The sequence below is a fragment of the Sminthopsis crassicaudata genome, chromosome 2, assembly GCF_048593235.1.
Source record: "Sminthopsis crassicaudata isolate SCR6 chromosome 2, ASM4859323v1, whole genome shotgun sequence".
Taxonomy (NCBI): domain Eukaryota; kingdom Metazoa; phylum Chordata; class Mammalia; order Dasyuromorphia; family Dasyuridae; genus Sminthopsis; species Sminthopsis crassicaudata.
In genome coordinates, this window is record NC_133618.1 from 43,288,740 (window position 1) to 43,307,857 (window position 19,118).

Sequence of the window (19,118 nt, forward strand, 5' to 3'; positions counted from 1 at the left end):
GCATTTCTATAACCAATAGTGATTTAAAGCATTTTTTCATATAACTATAGATGGCTTTATTTTCTTTTTCTGAAAATTGTTCATATCCTTTGACCATTTACCAATTGGTGAATGGCTGAAACTCAGTTCTCTAAATATTTTAGAAATGAGAACTTTATCAGATACACTGCCTATAAAAAATTTTCCCCAGTTTTCTGCTTTCCTTTTATCTTGGCTACATGGATTTTGTTTGTGCAAAAACTTGTTAATTTAATGTAATCAAAACTATCCATTTCACATTTCTTAATGTTTTCTAGTTCTTCTTTGGGCATAAATTCCTACTTTCTTCAAAGATCTGATAGGTAAACTATCCTTTGTTCTCCTAATTTGCTTAAAGTATCATCCTTTACACCTAAATTGAGTACCTATTTCTCCTTATTATAGTATGGGGTATGAGATGTAGGCCCATGCCAAGTTTGTGACATACTATTTTTCAATTTTCCCAGCAATTTTTTTCAAATAGTGAGTTCTATTCCCAGAAGCTGGATTCTTTGGATTTATCAAACAGTGGATTACTATAGTCATTGATTACTGTGTCTCTATTTCTCAGCTAGAACCACATGATTTAGATGACTGCTGCTTTATAATAGAATTTTAGGTCCAGTACTGACAGGCCACCATCATTTGCATTTTTTCCCATTGATTCTCTTGATATTCTTGACTTGTTCTTTTTTCTTGATGAATTTTTTTATTTTTTTCTAACTCTATAAAATACGTTTTTGGAAGTCTGATTGGTATGTTACTGAATAAGTAGGCTAATTTAGATAGAATTGTCATTTTCATTATATTAGCTTGGCCTACTCATCAGCAACTAATATTTTTCCATTTGTTTAGCTCTGACTATTTGTGTGAAAAATGTTTTGTAATAATTGTGTTTTTGGCTTTGTCTTGGCAGCTAGACTTCCAAATATTTTGTCTACAGTTATTTTAAATGAAATTTCTCTTTTATCTCTTATTGTTGGGCTTTATTGATAACTTTGAAATGCTGATGATTTATGTGGGTTTATTTTATATCCTATAACTTTGCTAAAGTCATTAATCATTTCAAATAGCTTTTTGGTTGATTCTCCAGGATTTTTTAAGAGTGATAATTTTATCTCCTCATTGACTACTCTAGTTCCTTCAATTTCTTTTTTCTTTTATTGCTAAGGCCAACATTTCTGTTAGGATTCTTACAAGGTACTAAGACAGTGGAATTGATAGAGACAATAATTATCTAATTTAGCATGGTCCAGTATGATTGATCTGATCCTACAAGGAGATATTATGGGCCAGAACTTGAAACAAGGTACTAAGTGAATTGATGAGATAATGATTCTTTAATTGACATGTACTTAGTACTTATTATAATTCCACAAGATTCATACCTTTAAGAGAGCATATATAAGGAGGAGCTCTCAGGGCCAAAGAGAACAAGCCCACTGAAAGACAAGCCCACTAGAAGCATTCAGAGGAGGAGACAGATTCATTCCATCTTCCACCTTTGTGCTGGATGGAGGCTGAAGTACAAACATTTGGATTTGGAGACATTCAGAGGGAGCTAGAGACAGAAACTGACAGAGGCAAATATATATATATATAATTTATTTATTTATGTATTTTGCTCAGGCAATTGGGGTTGAGTAACTTGCCCAGGGTCACACAGCTAGGAAGTGTTAAGTGTCTGAGACAAGATTTGAACTCAGGTCCTCCTGATTTCAGGCCTGGTGCTCTATCCACTGCACTACCTAGCTGCTCCTCTGGCACAATATTGTATAATGGTGGTGATAATGGCCATTCTTGTTTCATCCCTGATCTTACTGGGAATGTGCCTAGCTTCTCCCCATTACATATAATGCTTACTCATGGTTTTAGATAGATGCTACTTATCATTTTGAAGAAAACTCCGTTTATTCCTATGCTTTCTAATGTTTCTAGTAGGAATGAGTGCTGTATTTTGTCAAAAGCTTTTTCTTGAGATTATATGATTTTGTTAGTTTTGCTATTGATATGGTCAATTATGCCAATAGTTTTCCTCATATTGAACCAGCTCTGCATTCCTGTTATAAATCCCACTTGGTCATAGTGTATTATCCTACTGATTTATTGTTGCAATCTCTTTGCTAATATTTTATTTAAAATTTTTGCATCAATATTCATTAGGAAGATTGGTCTATAATTTTCTTACTCTGTTTTAGCTCTTTTCTGATTGGCTCTTTATTTTTGGTTTAGATTAGCAGCACAATATTTATGTCATAGAAATAATTTTTTGGCAGGACTTCTTTGCCTAATTTTCCAAATAGTTTACTATTGGAATTAATTGTTTGTTAAAATTCACTTTGGTAGAATCTATCTGGTCCTGAAGCTTTTTTCTTTAGGGAATTCATTAATGGCTTGGTCAATTCCTATTTCTAAATGGGCAATTTACATTTCTTCCACAGTGGGCTTGAACTGAAAGTTGCAAAAGCCAAGCTTCAGTGGAATTGTTTGCATTTCAATTGGGCCAAACCTTCACCTACGGAGTTCTAGTCTTTCCGAAGATCTTCTCAAACTATCCTAGGAGGACATCTGACTTTTGGTTCTTTTTACCACTCTATTTCATTTTCAGATGATTTTACGTTTTACTTGTGGAGGAAATTTGGTGAGTCTGGAACTTATCTTGACCTATTCTGCCATTTTCCCAGAATCTTCTCTTTATGTCCAATGTATCCTATATTATATTGTTTGTACCTATTTGTTAGCATATTATCTACCCCACAAGACTGTGGGCTCCTTTAAAGAAAGGATTTGGGGTTTTGCTTTGCTTCTTGCCTTTTTTTTGTATCTCAAGTACTCAGCACAGTACCTGGGTACTGTTTAAATGCTATTTAAACAATACTAGTTGACTGAGTGCTATAGCAATAATCAAGAATTTGAGTGGAAAATGGATTTAGGTCTATATGAATTTAAATGATGAGGTCAACAGGACAAAACCCTAGGACTTATTAATATCTTGTAGGAGAGAGGTGATGATTGGAAAGGAGGGAAGTGAGGAGGTAAATCTGTTCAGACATCATTGGGCTGAGCTACAGCAAAGTAGAAGTTGGAGGAAAATGTTTGTCCTTCATTTCTTTTCTTTTCTTTTTTTTTTTTTAATGTACTAAGTTTATTTATTTTTTAATACACATTGCTTTACAAATCATGTTGAGAGAGAAAAAGAGCAAAATTCAGAGCCATCTGGGGCCAGATAGATCTGGGACCAGATGTAGATCACTAAGACTGGAGAAGGTCCTGAATGCAATGAGAGACTTTGCACTTTTTAACCTAAGGTCTTCTATAGGTTTCAGTTTGACCCAGGCTATGACCATTCGATATATATATATATATATATTTTTTTTTTTTTAATTTTTTTTTTTTTTTTAGGCAATTGGGGTTAAGTGACTTGCCCAGGGTCACACAGTTAGGAAGTGTTAAGTGTCTGAGACGATTTGAACTCAGATCCTTCTGACTTCAGGGTTGGTGCTCTATCCATTACCTAGCTGCCCCAATCCATTCAATATTTAAGGTTAAGTATTAGGTAAAGAATCTCCATTTTTACCTAGTCAAAAAAAACAAAACAAAACAAAGCAACCAAACATCTCACCCAAATATAAACAAACAAACAAATAAATGAATGAATGCTGGAATCTGGGAGGGGAAGGTCCTCAGGGTTTTTAACTGAAGGAGAAATGATTGCTATTTACTTTCAATCTGAGCCAATCAGAAATCAAATAATGGCAATTTGGGGTTTGGCCTGAACAATAGTTCAAGTGGCCAATCAATGAGAATCAGAGTGGTTTTGATTTAAGGTATGGTCCTTAAGAAAAAAACCTAGCCAATAAACTCCAAAATATCTTGGGAGGATTCAGAGATCCAAAAGGAAAAAAAAAAGTTTTTAAGAGCATCTATAGGTAAGGGTATGATATGTGGACCTATATGGACAGAGGAAGGGAAGGGAAGGGAGAAATGGAGGGAGGGAAGGAAGGAAAGAAGGAAAAAAGGAAGGAAGGATGAAGGAAGGAAGGAAAAGAAAGAGGGAGGAAAGGAGGGAAGGAACAAAAATTATCTCATTTGGTCTTTACAAATCTCCAGGGATATATTCCCATTTTAAAATTGAGGAAACTGAGGCAAATGATTCTAGGACTAGTTCCAGTTTGTGGGGCAGCTCTACTCACAGAGATTATTGTTTGTTCTTTATTTTTGAAGAGGACCTAGACTTCAGGGAGGTGATACCATTGTCATGCATGTGAATTGGATTTAAATAAGGGAAGAGTTGTGCTAAGTCACCTGCCTCACTTTCTCCCAAGTGATCTCCAGTGGCCAAATATAGATCAGTAAGACTGGAGAAGACCCTGAATGAATTGAGAGACCCTGGCCTTTTTAACCTAAATTCTTCTATAGGTCTCAGTTTGACTGAGGCAACACTCATTCAGTATTTAAGGATAAGAAAGTGAAGCAAAGAATCTCTTTTTTCACCTAGTCAAAAAAAAAAAGGGGGGGGAAAGTCACAATCCAAATTTAAATAAATAAGTGAATGAATAATTGAATCTGGGAGGGGAAGGCCCTCAGGGTTTCTAACCGATAAAGAAATGATTGCTATTTTCATTCAATCTGAGTCAATCCTAACCAAACAATAATCAAATGGGGCTTGGCCTGGTTTCTATTGGTGGCCAATCCATGAAAATCTGAATAGTTTTGGTTTAAGGATAGGTCCTAGCCAGTAAATCCCAAAACATCTTGGGAAGGTTTAGAGATTCAAATGGAGAAAAAAAGCTTTTAAGAGCATCTGTAGGTGAGAGTATGATACCCTATGTGGACTGAGGGAGGGAAAGGAAGGGAAGGGAAAGAAAAGCAGGAAGAATAGGGAGAAATGGAGTGAGGGAAAGAAGGGAAAGGAGGAAGAAAGAAGGGAAGGAAAAGAGAAGGAGAGGAACAAAGATTAACTCATTTAATCTTCACAAGCCTCCAGGGATGTATTCCCATTTGAAAATTGGGGAAACTGAGGCAAACAGTGGTTAAATGATTCTCGAACTAGTTCCAGTTTGTGGGGCAGCTCTATTCACAAAAATCATTGTTTGTCCTTCATTCTCAAAGAGGACCATGACTTCATCAGGAAGGTAATGCATGACACCTGAGTGAATTGGATTTCAGTGAGGGAGGGCTGTGTAAGGTCACCTGCCTCTATTTTCCCTTCAGAGTCATCTGAGTCCAGTGGTCAGATATAGATCAGGATAAGTGACTAAGGCCCTTCAGAGGATTCTGTTAGGATCGGTTAGCTAGAAGGGGGATGTGCAAACATATGGATACCCAATAGTCTCTTACAATCAATTTTTCTTATCCCCAACAGGCTGCCTGCTTTGCTTCCTGCACAATGTTCTGGGCAAACAAAATAAAGCTGTTAGCCCTCCTGGTGCTCCCATTTCTGGCTTTCCTTTTGTTTCAGCCATTTTACCACCCCAGTTACTCACCTGGTCTAATAGGAAAGTCAAGCCATAAGCATGTATTGATCTTGTCTTCCTGGCGCTCAGGCTCCTCCTTTGTGGGCCAGCTCTTCAGCCAGCACCCAAACGTCTTTTACCTGATGGAGCCGGCCTGGCACGTGTGGACGAACCTTTCCTGTGGTAATGCTGGGCAGCTGCAGATGGCCGTGAGGGACCTGGTTCGCTCAGTCTTCCTCTGTGACATGAGTGTCTTTGATGCCTACATGGCCCAGGATTCCAGCCTCTTCCAATGGGAGACTAGCAGGGCTCTGTGTTCCCCACCTGCATGCCATTTCTTTAATAGGGAAGCCATCATCCCTCGGGCTGACTGCAAGACCCTGTGTGGCAAGCAGTCCTTCAGCACCAAAGAAGTCTGTAGATCCTACAGTCATGTGGTCATCAAGGAGGTGCGCTTCTTCAGCCTGAAGCCCCTCCACCCACTACTGACTGACCCCTCCCTCAACCTGCACATCATTCACCTTATAAGAGACCCCAGAGCTATATTCCATTCTCGGAAAAATATAGAAGTGGAACTGATTGCTGACAGCCATGTTGTCATGGGGACGCAATGGAAAACAATAAAGAAAGAGGACCATCCCTATTACATGATGAAAACCATCTGCCAAAGCCACAAGGAGATCTATGAGGCAGCTCAGTTGTTACCAGACTCCCTCAGGGAACGCTACCTGCTGATTCGCTATGAGGACTTGGTTCAGGACCCACTGATCCAAACCGCCAAATTGTATGAATTTGCAGGGTTGCCCTTCCTGCCTCATCTCCAAAAGTGGGTGCAGAACATCACACAAGGCAAGGGCATGGGAAAGCATCCCTTCGACACAGACTCCAGGAATGCCCGTAACATTTCTCAGGCCTGGCGTTGGTCTTTACCACATGACAAGGTAGTCAAATTACAGAAAATTTGTAAAGATACCATGGACCTCATGGGCTACCTTCCTGTATTGTCTGAGGAAGACCAGAGAAATTTATCAATGCTTGTTCTTTCTACCCTTGAGCTCCCCTAAAACTGGACAAACAACTGATTTGAGTGATGGTCTGGTTTTGTACAATGGCTGTGGTCAGCTGAATGCTTTGGGATCTAAGTGTGTTTTTCAATGAACATGCTGTTGTATGTGACTACACATGGCCAAAGGCTACACTACTTTCTGACAAGACCTTGGCACTGGCTGTCCCCCTGACTTGGAATGCTCCTTCTCCACCAGTATATTTAGAATACACAGGAAAGTGGACTCAAGCTTAGAAAGCATGTGTGGAGACGGGTGACAAGGCTCCTGAATGCTAGAATTTTTTCCTTGTGTTTGTGGGGTATTCAAAAAGTTCCCCTTAGGAAGCCAAAAATCTATATCCATTCTGTCCTTAGCTCCCAGTGTAGACACTACTATCAGTTGATGCAGGGATTAGGCTGGGCCCCAGTGAATGGCCAACATGTTCTTGCTTACCAAGGCCTTCCTGCAGCCAAAGGATTGGGGTGGGATTGGTGCAAGCCAAAACCTCTTTTCTTCTTCCTTCCCCACTTGAGTTCTTCCTCAGGGACTTTATGGAATGTCAGGCTTACCCCAATTTTTCTGATAACTCTGCCTCTAAACTAGCACAATAATTCCCAGATAAGCACTGGGGCATGACCAACTTTGCCCAGCCTTCTGAATGGGGATCCTATGTGAGTCTCTCTAGTCCCCAGAAGTTTTAGTCCTTAGTCTAAAATCTATGACTGAAATCGATTGATGGGACTTCTTGTTGGAGCACCCAAGCAGAGGGTGGGCTCTCTGCCTGACCTTACATCAATACTGACTTTGATTTATTCTCTGGCTTCTTTGTATCTCAGGGAAATTTTCTTTTCCTAGAAACATCTGGGTAACAAAATAGCAGATTATTTTACAGTATCTTTGGATAGAGAGGCCTGGGGAGGGGAAGCTGGGGAAAAAGCCAGGGGGAAAAGTCTGGTCTTGGGTTTTCCTTCATCCTGGGACCTTTCCTCTGAAATGCCTCTAAAAGTAAGACTCCAAAACTCTCCAATATGTCCCTTTTCAGGCACAGCTCAGTTCTTCTTTTGTTCCTTAAAGGGTTGCAGAAGTGCCATGCTGAAACTCTCAGTTCTGAGACAGCTTCTTCCTTTGATAAGAATAATAGTAATTGTTATATAGTATTTACCATTTTCCAGGCACTATGCTAAGTGTTTTGCAATTATTATCTAATTTGATATTCACAGCCTGGAAGTTTGTTGGTATTATTTCTCTATTTTGCAGACCAAGGCAACTGAGGCAAACACAGCAAGTGAGTTGGAAGCTACATTTGAACTCAGGTCTTCCTGACTCCAGACTTAGCACTCTATCCACTGTAGGCCATTTAGCTGTCCAAAGAATTTAAATAAATTACTTTGGCTGTAATATGTCTCTTTACTTAATTCTACAAGGATGTGGGAGCTATCCACACGCAAGTTCTGATGATTAGATTCTATCAAAAAATGTTCTTACCTACTTAAGATTTCAGAGTCAAAATGGGGAGGTTTTAACTTCACCCTTACCTACGTAATATAAAATCATTTTGTATAAGAAGCTTGTAAAGAATCGCCATACTAAATTTTACTGTTTCTGCTCAACATTGGACTTAGCTTCCCCTTGATAGAGTCGGGACTTACTGGACTGTGATGTTTAGAGTATAGTAACAATAGCTGTTTATAAGCTCAGGTAAACTCATGTTTAATGGACATCTCAGGCAAGATCATGGAATTTGGAAATGAAATGAAATGAAATAAGGAAATGAAATAAATATTGGTATCTAGCTGATACTTTCATAACTGGGCTGATTGACACAACTGACATGATGGAAAGTTATAGAAACAATTTTCTACTTCTCCTATTCCTCTAAAGAGGACCTGAGGATAGGATCAAATTTAATCAGAGGCTGATTACTATCTAACCAAACTGGTTATCTGCTCAGAACTATTTTAGGATGCAACAAGTTTTTTTTTCTCCCCTGGGAAAAGAGATTTAAAAAATAAATAAATAAAGACGTGTCTGTATCTGTAATGTAATTGTTACTTGTATATAATTGTCATATGAAGTTATGGCTGCTATTTAATTCCATGATGACAATTACTAATTTGTTTGTTAAGTAAATCTTCCCCTAAAATTGTTGTTCTTTCATTGATGAAAATCATCTGTGATAGGTATATTTAAAATGAATTGACTACTGAATTCTAAAATAATTTGGTGTAAAATCTGTTTCTTATATATTTACAATATAGTTCTTAATAAAACAAAAAAAAAGCTGTTGGGCTTGTGAAATATTTTATGTTATATTAATCTACCATCTAGTTTTAATAAAAAAATTACACTGAATTATACAATCATTGCTGTATCAAATTGCTTTCACAGATAATTCAGTGACAAAGAATACTATTAGTAGGAAGGAAGAAATAAGCATTTTTCTAGTATCTATTACAATGTCAGGCCCTAGGCTAAGCACTTTACAAATCTTACCTCCTTGAACCTTCACAACAATCCTGAGAGCTGCCTGTTTTAATTCTACAGTTGAGGAAACTAAGACAGACAGAGATTAAAGTCACTTGCTCAGAGTCACTGAGCTAATGAGTGTCTGGGGCCAGACTGTTATTTGAGTTTTCTTGAAAGAAAGGCAAAAATCTGGGGCAGTGAGGTGGCGAAGTGGATAGAGAACCTCTGAAATCTGGAGACACTTCTTAGCTGTGAGAATCTGGACAAGTCATTTAATCCCAATTGCCTCAAGGGGAAAAAAGGCAGAAATCTGTTTCATTCATTCAAAGAATTCACCTTCTAATGTAGGAGATAATATAAATATCTACACACAAGATCTAGATAAAATAGATAGAAGGTAATCTCAGAGAGAAAATGGTAGAGGGTAGAAGGAGGCTGTGAAAGTGGAATTTGAGGGGACTCCAGCAGAAAACAGGGAAAGAAGCTCAGAGTTAGAGGGGAGTTTTCCAGGCAGGGAAGGAGGCTGGACAAAGGCTTAGAAGCTGGAGATGGGAATGTAAGGGTCAATAAACATCAGTAATTTGTTCAGCATAGTGCCTCGAACATGATAGACAATAAATGTTTCCTTTGTTGTTTCCTTCCTTCAAGATAGCAGACCTTTTGTGTGTGTACTAAAGTCAACATTCTCATCCAAACAGGTTTGCTTGGGGTTAGATAAGTGCTATTACTCCCATATTACAGAAGAGAAAGTGAGGCAGGATTGTTGAGAGAATCAAATGGGATGAAGCATAAAGGAAACATTTTAAAAATGCTTACTTCCTTCTTCCTGATAGCAGACTTGTGTGTACAAAAGTCGACATTCTTGACCAAACACTCATGCAGAGGATTAGAGAGGTGTTATACCCATTTTATAGCACTTTACTAGCTGTGTGATCCTGTTTGTCTCAGTTTTTCTTTTGTAAACTGGAGGTAATTTTAGTACTTGCCTCCTGTTGTGAAACTCAAATGAGTTAATATTGTAAAAATAAATGTGGCTAGCACATGGTGAGCTCTCTCTGCATGTTTGCTGCTAGATATTTGAAGAGGGATAGGGAAGGTCTCTTGCAAAAGTTGGGCCAAAGTCAAGCAAGCTGGGAGTCTGAGATGCAGAGGAAGAGAATTCTAGGCATTAGAAGACAGCCAGGAAGAATGTTCAGATGGGAGATGGAGGCCAAGGAGGATCAGTAAGGAGGCCAGTCCCTCTGGAGAAGGAATAAAAATGTAAGACTGGAAAGCTGTGGGATGGCTTGGAAAAGCCAAAGAGAACATTTTATATTTGATCCTGTAGAGAAAAGGGAGCCCCTGCAGTTGGTTGAGTAGGGAAATGCTAAGATCTCTTAACCCTATGGGCCTGGTAGTGAAACTTCTGAGCCAAAGTTTAATCATTTGGGGGGCATAATCATATATTATCTGTAACTGATCATGCTTTTCTGATTAAATCCACCATAATTCAGCTTGACTCCAACTTCCTAAGAAATTTTTAAAGAGCACTGAGAAACAACTTGCTTGTTTTTCTGACTTTTCTGGTCTGAGGTTTATGACCGGAATTGAGTGATAGCAAGAGCAGATGGTATTGGGAATAATTCACAAGAATGAGGATCGCTTATCAAATGTCAACGATTGTGCCACTATATACTAAAAACATTTTTAAACAGATAAAAGTCCTTGTAAATGATCATTATAATTATATAAAGTATGGATAGATAGATAAACGGGGCGGGGGAGAATGAATTGATAATTATTTTATGAAGCTATTAAATGGGGCAGGCACACTACTGTTTTTTGGATACTTGTTGGGAAAGACCACCACAACATGATGGCAGTGGGAAAAAAGATGGCAATCATATCTTAAAAAGGCACAAAGGGTGTAGAGGGGAACAGACCCAGGAAATACAGAGATAAGTGGCAAGTGGGGTATCAGGGCAGTTGGTATAAGGATGGGCATGGGATGGTGAAGTAAGGCTGGAAGCCTGTGGAGAGGATTGAGCAAGGGAGAAGCAGAGAGTGTTATTCATATGATATTGGGTTAGAGTTGGAAACACATGACAGCGTGGATCTGGGGAGAGGAAAAGTACTGGGGGGGGCAGGAAGGAGAGGCAGGATCTTGAAGTCTCATTTTTATAGGGCTCTTGGAGAACAGAATGTCCTTCTTTGTCTCCACTCAGACCAACCTCCTCTGTGGCATAGAATCCCGCTTGCCTAAATGCATTTTCCCCATTATCTGGAGCTTGGATCTTTGAGTCACTGAGGAAAAGGGGTCAAGTTGAAGAGTTATATTGTTTCAAACCTGTGGGTCAAGTTGGGCAGCTCAGGGCCTAGAAGCCTGAAAGTCTATTAGGGAGGGGGATGCCGAGTGAACATTCCTAAGCAATTAATTAGGAGATAAGGACCTCTTTAGTTTATGGCTTTTTTTGCCTCTTTTGGGTTAATGTCCCAGACTGTAAGGATAATTGAAATTACCTTATCTCTGGCATATAGTTCTATTTTGGAGAAGTAAGAAGATCATGAGGATCAGAAAAAAATGCCAAGCCCACCATCATTTTGTTCACATGACCCAGAAGTCCCCCTAATATCTTCTTTTAAAATTTTTATTTCCCTTTTGAATCATTTTGAAGTTTCTAGCTGTTGTTTTGTCATCTTCAAAGAATCTAAAAAATTGTCTTAAGATGATGAACCTGAGTAAGACAGGTTTGTAGTGTTCTGGCCTGACTTGAAATATTTACTCATTTTACTATACTGACTTTGCTCTTTGGGCTCACTACCTTACAGCTAGACTAGCTTTAGCCCCTTTCTCAGGATTCTAGGGTTTTTCTGGGACTGAAGTATCTTTCTAAATAGCTATCAGCCCAAGACCCTAATTCTCCATGTTAGGTGATAGAGAACCACATCCTAATTTCATTTAATCATTTAATTAGCTTTGAAGTGGATATTCACTTCAAAGTTACAGCAGGAACAAAAATACAAACTTTTTGCCCCAGTATCTTGAGGGCATGCACTACTCTGTACCACCACCAGTCTTTGAGGAGAGTGGGCTTAACAGAGCTAACACTTTCTACATAGCAATGTTCACATGTGGCACTGCTTCCAGATTAAATCTTCACTTTAGACACCATTGGACTATCTGAAAAACCATAAACAACTCCTAAACCTTGGACTCAAACTCTTGGATAGTTTTTCTCCTGACCTTTTAAAATTTAGAAATTTCCTAGTATACAATTTCTTTCAGCTAAGGAGCCAACTCCTACTTTCATGAGACTTACTACTTACAAGTCTATAGTCTTTAATTTCTTTCACTTATGAAGCTGACTCCAACTTTCATGAGACCACAGGCTTCCCTTATAGGACTGAATGCTGTCTGGCAGCAAGAAATCAGCTAAAGAGAAGTCAAACTGAGAGAGAAATGGATATTAATTATTTGCTCATTTTTCCAGCCTACTTCTTGACTTTTAACTATATTAGTTGGGCTCTGCTTCTAGAGTGGGTGCATTGGCACTGTCCCAAACTTCAGGTTTTTTGTGCACCTGTTTTCAGAGATAATTCTGGGGACTTGTAAGTTTTTGGTTCTTCTGGGATGGTATGATCTGAAGGAGAGGTGGGTTTACTCTCCTGGCTTATGCTCTGATCTTCAACAAGTACTTATTCCACCCTGGAAGTGGGTGCCCTGGGTCCTCACTCCTCTCAGACTCTGTGTTCCTCCTGATCTTAGCTCTGAGACTCAGGATTGAGACTAAGATCCAAATATAGGCAAAGCAAGAGTCCCTACCACTGGTGCCGGAAAAGGGAACCCTGTAATCTCCTCCTGACCAGTTATGACTCCATCTCAGCCCATCTCTTTTTCTTCTTACTCTGATTATGCTCCTCACTTTTCAGCCCCTTTCCCACTTGTTTTGCTACACAAACTAATCATTTATTAAGAACTTATTATGTTAACTGCTAAGAAAAAAGTATGAGGAATGAAACAATTTCAACTCAGAGTTTACATCCTAATGGAGAAGAAAACAAATACAAATAAAATTATATACAGTATAAATAAAGTAAATAAATACATTTATGTACAATGTAGTTACATAGAAGGCTATCCTGGAGGGAAGGAATTAACAGTTGGGTGAATCAAGAAATGCTCTTCTATATAGATAATGAAGATGTTTGATTTGTAATGTCAAAGAGAAGAAGGGCTAAGGAGTTATAGAGGACAAAGACAGCTAGTGCAAAAAGCTAGAGATGTAATATTATGTTTGAGAAACAGAGAGGTTTGGCTGGACTGCAGAATGCAGGATGGGGGATAATGTCTAATGATGCTATAAAGATAAGGTGGATCAGATCCTGACGAGTTCTTAAGTTAAACCATCAAGACAGAGACAAATCAGTTAGGTACCTCCTCTAATAATCTAGGCTAGAAATAGTGAGGGCCAGAATTAGCTGTGCAAATGAAGAGAAAGGGTCAGATAGCAGAGATTGGGAAACTGGAAACATCAAGATTTCAAAATTTCAGATCTGTGGGGTAAAGGAGAGTACAGAATCCAAGGTAATACTGAGATTATTGTTCAATTGTTTTTCAGTGGTGTCCAGCTCTTTGTGACCCTTTTTGAGTTGCCATTTCCTAACCCAACTTATTTGACAGAGAAGGAAATTGAAGCAAATAGGATCACAATAGCTAGTAACTGTCTGAAGTTGAATTTGAACTAAAAAGATGAATCTTCTTGACTCCAGGCCCAGGGCTTTATCCATCTCACCATCTAGCTGGCCCATGCTGAGGTTACAAACCTGGAAAACTGGAATGGTGATACCTTCAAAAGCAGTAGGGAAGTTTGGAAGAGAGGCTATTCTAGGGCATAATATAATGAATTTGGTTTCAGACATGTTAAATTTAAGATGCCTCCCATCTTAGGCTGGATGTCCTCAGGTGCAAGCAGGGAGAAGTCAGATTGACCTGGGCTCCTTCTCTGATTAACCTGCAGAAAGGGTTTTTGGTTCCTTTGTTCTCAGGCACAGGTAGTTCTCTTGCAGCCTCTTATTTTTCATATGTACACACTTCAATTGTTTCCCTTTCATTCTCAAAGCTTGGGAAAATCAGTGGGGTGAGGAAGGCTTTAAGTTGAATCACTCCCTACCAGACCACGAAGCAAAATTCTTGGTGGTTGCTTGTGTTCACTGTGTTTCAAGAACACTAAATGGAAGCTCCTTCAATGTTGTAATAAGATATAATATAATGTATCATTATGATGGGATACTGTATTTGTATTTTATTTGGCAGTATTTCTGCCTTCTTATCGTGTGGATTTAGCTTTGACATTCTATACACACCACACATAATTTCTTTTTGTGAAGTTGTTAGTTTGAAGATGATTTAGAAAAACGATTTTGCCATTTTTTTCTGTATGTTTACTTAGAAATTATTTTTGAGTCTTAGCATCCACCGTTATGCATACTAATGGCAGAAGAGCCAAGTATAATTCGCTGTTATACTATTCATTTGTTAATTGGCATACAGTGTATAACTAGAACTTTCATTTTATTACATATATTTATTTCTCCTCAATTAGACGGATGACTAAAGACAAGGAATGTTTGGTGCCCATTGGTGTGCACAGAGGTGACTGACACAGAAGACATAAAACACATTTGATGAGGAGAAGAAAGGTGGGAGCTGCTTATTACCAAATGCTGGTGCATTGGCCCAATGAAGTGGAACACAAACACATTAAAAAGGGAATAGCAGAATTTCTTTTCTTCTACAACAAAATAAGCTGGTTTCTTTCCTGAGTTGGAAACTTGACACAAGAACTACAATTGTTCTAGGGAAATGGAACTAGTGCATTAGATCCTCTCAGGTTTTTAAAGCTTCTTTATTTTTGTATTCTCTTCTTATCAGGAGCTTAAGGATGGAGAAGGGGGAAGGGGTTAACATGTTGGACTGAGGGTCTTGTTTCTGGGACTGGCATAGATTTAAATCATAAGCTCACGGACTCTTTGAACTGAAAGAACATTTAGAAATCATGTTCCCTCCCTGAATAATCCAGAATCTGGACCGGCCTTCTGCTGGGTGCCACAGCTGGGCTAAGTGCAATACCAGTCCCTGGATGCTCGTTATCCCGCAGAGCACCTGGAGTCTCCTTCCCCTCAATGAGGGATCACTGGGAGGTGGTGAGGCATCCTGGGCCAAAGCTCTGGTGGCCCCACCTTAGTTATGGCCAGAAGTTACAGCACTCATCACTGGAGACTGTGGGGCTGTCTTCTCCATAATCTCCACTGGAGGAATCCCCACAGTCCCACCTGGCCGCCTCGCAATGCCGACCTGACAGGGTGACAGATGCCGGCTTCCTCTGTGACATAACTTTAGAGAGAACCAGAATGAAACAAGTTTTGAGGGAAAAGTGGGGCCATAATTCACTTTTCATTAAACACCTGGAGCATGAGGCCGTGTGACCCGAGGGTCAGGACGTGTTCACCTGCCGCATGGAGGAGGAGGTGATTCACGTAGGATAAGAGCGGGCAGTTCTAAGTGGGTGCAGGCACGCCCTCTCCGGTGGTACATAGAATTGAGGGGCACAGCAGACTCAGGGAGGAGTTCGAAGGGAGGAGGGAGGAGGAATTCCTGCCGTGCTCCAAGCGAGGGGCGGGATCTGGGAAGCTGGGATCAGATGGGGGAGGGGGTTCAGACATTCTCAGCTGGCTCATCTCGGAAGCTTGGGAGGGGACGGAGAGCGGGGGAGGGCAAGGCCACTGACCGGACACCTATATTTGGGGCCTGACAGGCTTTCTACGTGCTGCAGAGTTCTTCTGGAAAACAAGGCCCGGCGGCTGCTGTTCCTTCTGGCCGTGCCCTCGGCCGTCATCGTGGTGTTCTTCCACTCTCGGGCGGCAGCCGCGGCCCTAAGCGAGCCCGAGGGGTGCAGGTGCTGCTCCTGTCCTCGTGGCGCTCGGGCTCCTCCCTCCCGGGCCAGCTCTTCAGCCAGCACCCCGACGTCTTCTACCTGACGGAGCCGGCCTGGCACGCGTGGCTGGCCTCCCCCGGGAGCGGCGCGGCCGCGCTGCGGCGGCCCGTGCTGGACCTGCTCCGCTCCGTCTTCCTCTGCGACATGAGCGTCCTGGGGAGCTACCTGGGCCCCGGCGCCAGAGGACAGGATGTCTTCATGTGGGAGACCAGCAGGGCCTTGTGCTCCTCCCCTGCCTGTGGCGCCTTCCGGCGCGGGGCCCTCGTTTCGGCCTCGGAGTGTCGGCCTCTGTGTGAGCAGCGCCCTTCGGCGGGGTGGAGGAGGCCTGCCGCTCCTACAGCCACGTGGTGCTCAAGGAGGTTCGCGTCTTCAGCCTCCCGGGCCTCCGCCCCCTGCTGACCGACCCTGCTCTCGACCTGCACGTGGTTCACCTGGTGCGGGACTCCCGGGGCCGTGTTCTATTCCCGAGAGCGCACGGGAGACAAACTGAGGCTGGACGACCGCACTTTGCTGGGCCAGGTGCGTTGGGACGGCCTGAAGGCCCCGGAGCGGCCCTATTCCCTGATGAGGGTGATGTGCCAGAGCCAGCGGGACCTCTATGAGGCAGCCGGGCGGCTGGCGGCTCCGCTGCGGGGGCGCTACCTGCTGGTGCCCTACGAGGACCTGGTCCGGGAGCCGCTGGCCCAGGCCTCCCAGCTGTACGAGTTCTCGCTGTTACAGTTCTTGCCCCCGCTCCGGGCCTAGTTTCAGCTCTTTACTCACGGGCAGGGTTTGGGAAATGACTCCTTCTACCCCGATTCCCGGGACGGCCTCAACGTTTCCCGCGCTTGGCGCTGGTCGCTGCCCGGCTGCAGGCCATCTGCGGCGACTTTATGCGGCTGATGGGCTACTGGCCAGCTCGGTCTGAGCAGGAGCTCGGGAGTCTGTCGCTGGAGCTGCTCTCCCCGCTGAGGCCCAAGGGCTGACTGCCCCAGCTCCCCACAGCAGCCCACTGAGCTGCAGCTGCCTGGAGGCTTCGCAGCCTACTAGAGCCTGTGGATAAATGTTACAGAGCACCAAGCAGGGAACGACGTCCAGCAAAACAAGAGTTAGGTAGACAGACGGAGCTCTTCCCTAAGAGGAAGCACCACGGATGCAGACAATAGCCACATGCACCAAGCGTTTTCTCTTTAACATCTTTTTTACAAGAAATCAAAAAAATAAACAAAATTCAGATAGGCTTCACTTTATGCACTAACATGTTTCTTTAAAAAAAAAAAAAAAAAGCTTGTTAATGAACCAGTATCATCTCAGGTTGTATTCATATCCTGTAACCTTCACCTCAGGATGTCAAAGGGACAGAGGAAGCTACAGAGCTATAGAGTTGCCCACTTCAAGTGTTTTCAGTTCTCAATGGCTTAGGAGGAGTGGAGACTTTGGAAGAGATGGCCATTTTGCTTGCGGTTATTATGGCCAAGACAGACTGTGGGACAGAGTGGAGGAGGTTCAGAATAATGGGTAGCATTTATATAGCCCTTTTATAAATATTCTCTCCTTTGATTCTCCCAAGAACCCTGGGAGGCAGATGCTCTTAGCAAAGAGAAGGGACTTGTACAGGGTCACAGAGTTAGGCAGTGTGACCCACTGGCCCAACACTTCTCACTGTGCCCTCTTAACCTTGTGGCCTCCACTATTTTACCTTGGTACTTTGATTCACTGATGGTCAATCCTGGGCCATTAATGTTCTAATGCCTTGCTAGGGCAGACATTCTGGGCAAAGCGCCTAAGGCTGACTATTTAATAGAACTTGAAACAGAACCTTGGAACTCAACAGACTCCTTGGCCTGTGTCCCAAGAGGCAAAAAAAATTACACTTGTTTATGACAGCTGGTCTGGCCTCATAGATAAGAATATCATCCAGGGCTAAGTTGTGCCCTAGCAATTAGGAAAGCACCAGCAAAGCAGTTTTCTGGAACACTTTCAGGCTCTAAAGTTCATATCCAAATTGGGTTTGAGACTGAGGTGCTTCCTATTCAGTAGTTTTAATGACTGGCTTGGCTTCCAGATTGCATAATCTGGTGGTTCCTATTTCATGCTACATTTACTGTGAGGTTCTAATTTTTTAATCTTTAAAATATATACTTGGGGTACATTCTCCTCCTATAGGGATTCCCAATTGTCTTTTTTCTTTAATTCCCATTTACTGAGTAATATATTCTTCATTCCAAAACTGTAGCTTTCTTCTATGTCTGCTACCCATGTATATTTAGGGATATATCCTTCACTCTAGAAAACACAAGTGTTTTCATAATCTTCTTTATACCAAGAATCCATATATGTATTTAAGAATTGCATATTCTTTCTATAAATAACAACAGTTAACATGTATATGGCATTTTAAAGTTTGCAAAGCACTTTATCATTTGGGATACTGGCTCTGTGTGCCCAGAGAAGCTGTTTGACACCTTTACTTGCCTCAGTTTCCTCAAAAGCAAAATGGGCATACCCACCACACAAGCTATTGTGAGTATAACAGTGATAAAACTTGCAAAGTGCTTAGCCCTGTGCCTGACACACAACAGACACTTAATATATGCTCTTTTGCTTGCTTCTTTCATTGCTACCTGCCTCACAGCATCATTTCTTGGATGTACAAAAGTGAGCATTCTCCACTATATACTGATGCAAGCAGGGAAGGGAAGGGAGTGGCTCCAGGGGATGATTCAGACAAAGTCTGGACTCTCCAAGCAGTCTGGGTGCTATCAGGCTGGCAAGCCCCAGACTAGCTCAGAGCAAAGGATGAGAGTGAACTTGTGAGAGTTGGGCTGGAATCTTCCTCCAAGTCTTCTCTTGGCTTTTTTCAGACTCTCTTACTGGCACTCATTCCTGTGCGCTACTCCTACTGCTCTGCATTCTTGAGATTAAACACACCCTGGAAAAGGTTTTAGACATTCTTATTATTCACCACTCCAAACCCCCTGAGCTTTGGCTAAGGGCCCAATTCAAAGAGTTGGCCACTGTGCTAGCTCAGTCAGAAAGGTCAATTCACAGAATCTAAAAAGATGGGGACAAGCCGGAACACTGAGATAAAATTCAGTGGGGACAAATGTCAGGAACTATACCTGTGAAGGGCACAAATCTCCCGGCTTCACAGGTAGAAAATGGGAGAAGCTTGGTAG

The 19,118-nt window shown here is 41.6% G+C and overlaps 1 protein-coding gene and 1 pseudogene across 2 annotated transcripts in view; both read left to right on the forward strand.

The window, feature by feature from the left end:
• LOC141554283 (carbohydrate sulfotransferase 4-like) overlaps positions 1–8,877 on the forward strand; it is a 30,827-nt gene extending 21,950 nt beyond the window's left edge. The window contains exons 2-3 of one of the 2 annotated variants that reach the window (XM_074286036.1): positions 2,460–2,659; positions 5,384–8,877. In XM_074286036.1, the coding sequence (XP_074142137.1) occupies positions 2,627–2,659; positions 5,384–6,538 (1,188 nt within the window). In that variant the 5' untranslated portion in view covers positions 2,460–2,626 and the 3' untranslated portion in view covers positions 6,539–8,877. The remainder of the gene's footprint in view (positions 1–2,459; positions 2,660–5,383) is intronic. The other variant, XM_074286037.1, reaches the window with a different exon arrangement.
• Positions 8,878–9,219: 342 nt separating this feature from the next.
• LOC141554285 (carbohydrate sulfotransferase 4-like) lies at positions 9,220–17,469 on the forward strand (annotated as a pseudogene).
• The last annotated feature ends 1,649 nt before the right edge of the window (positions 17,470–19,118 follow it).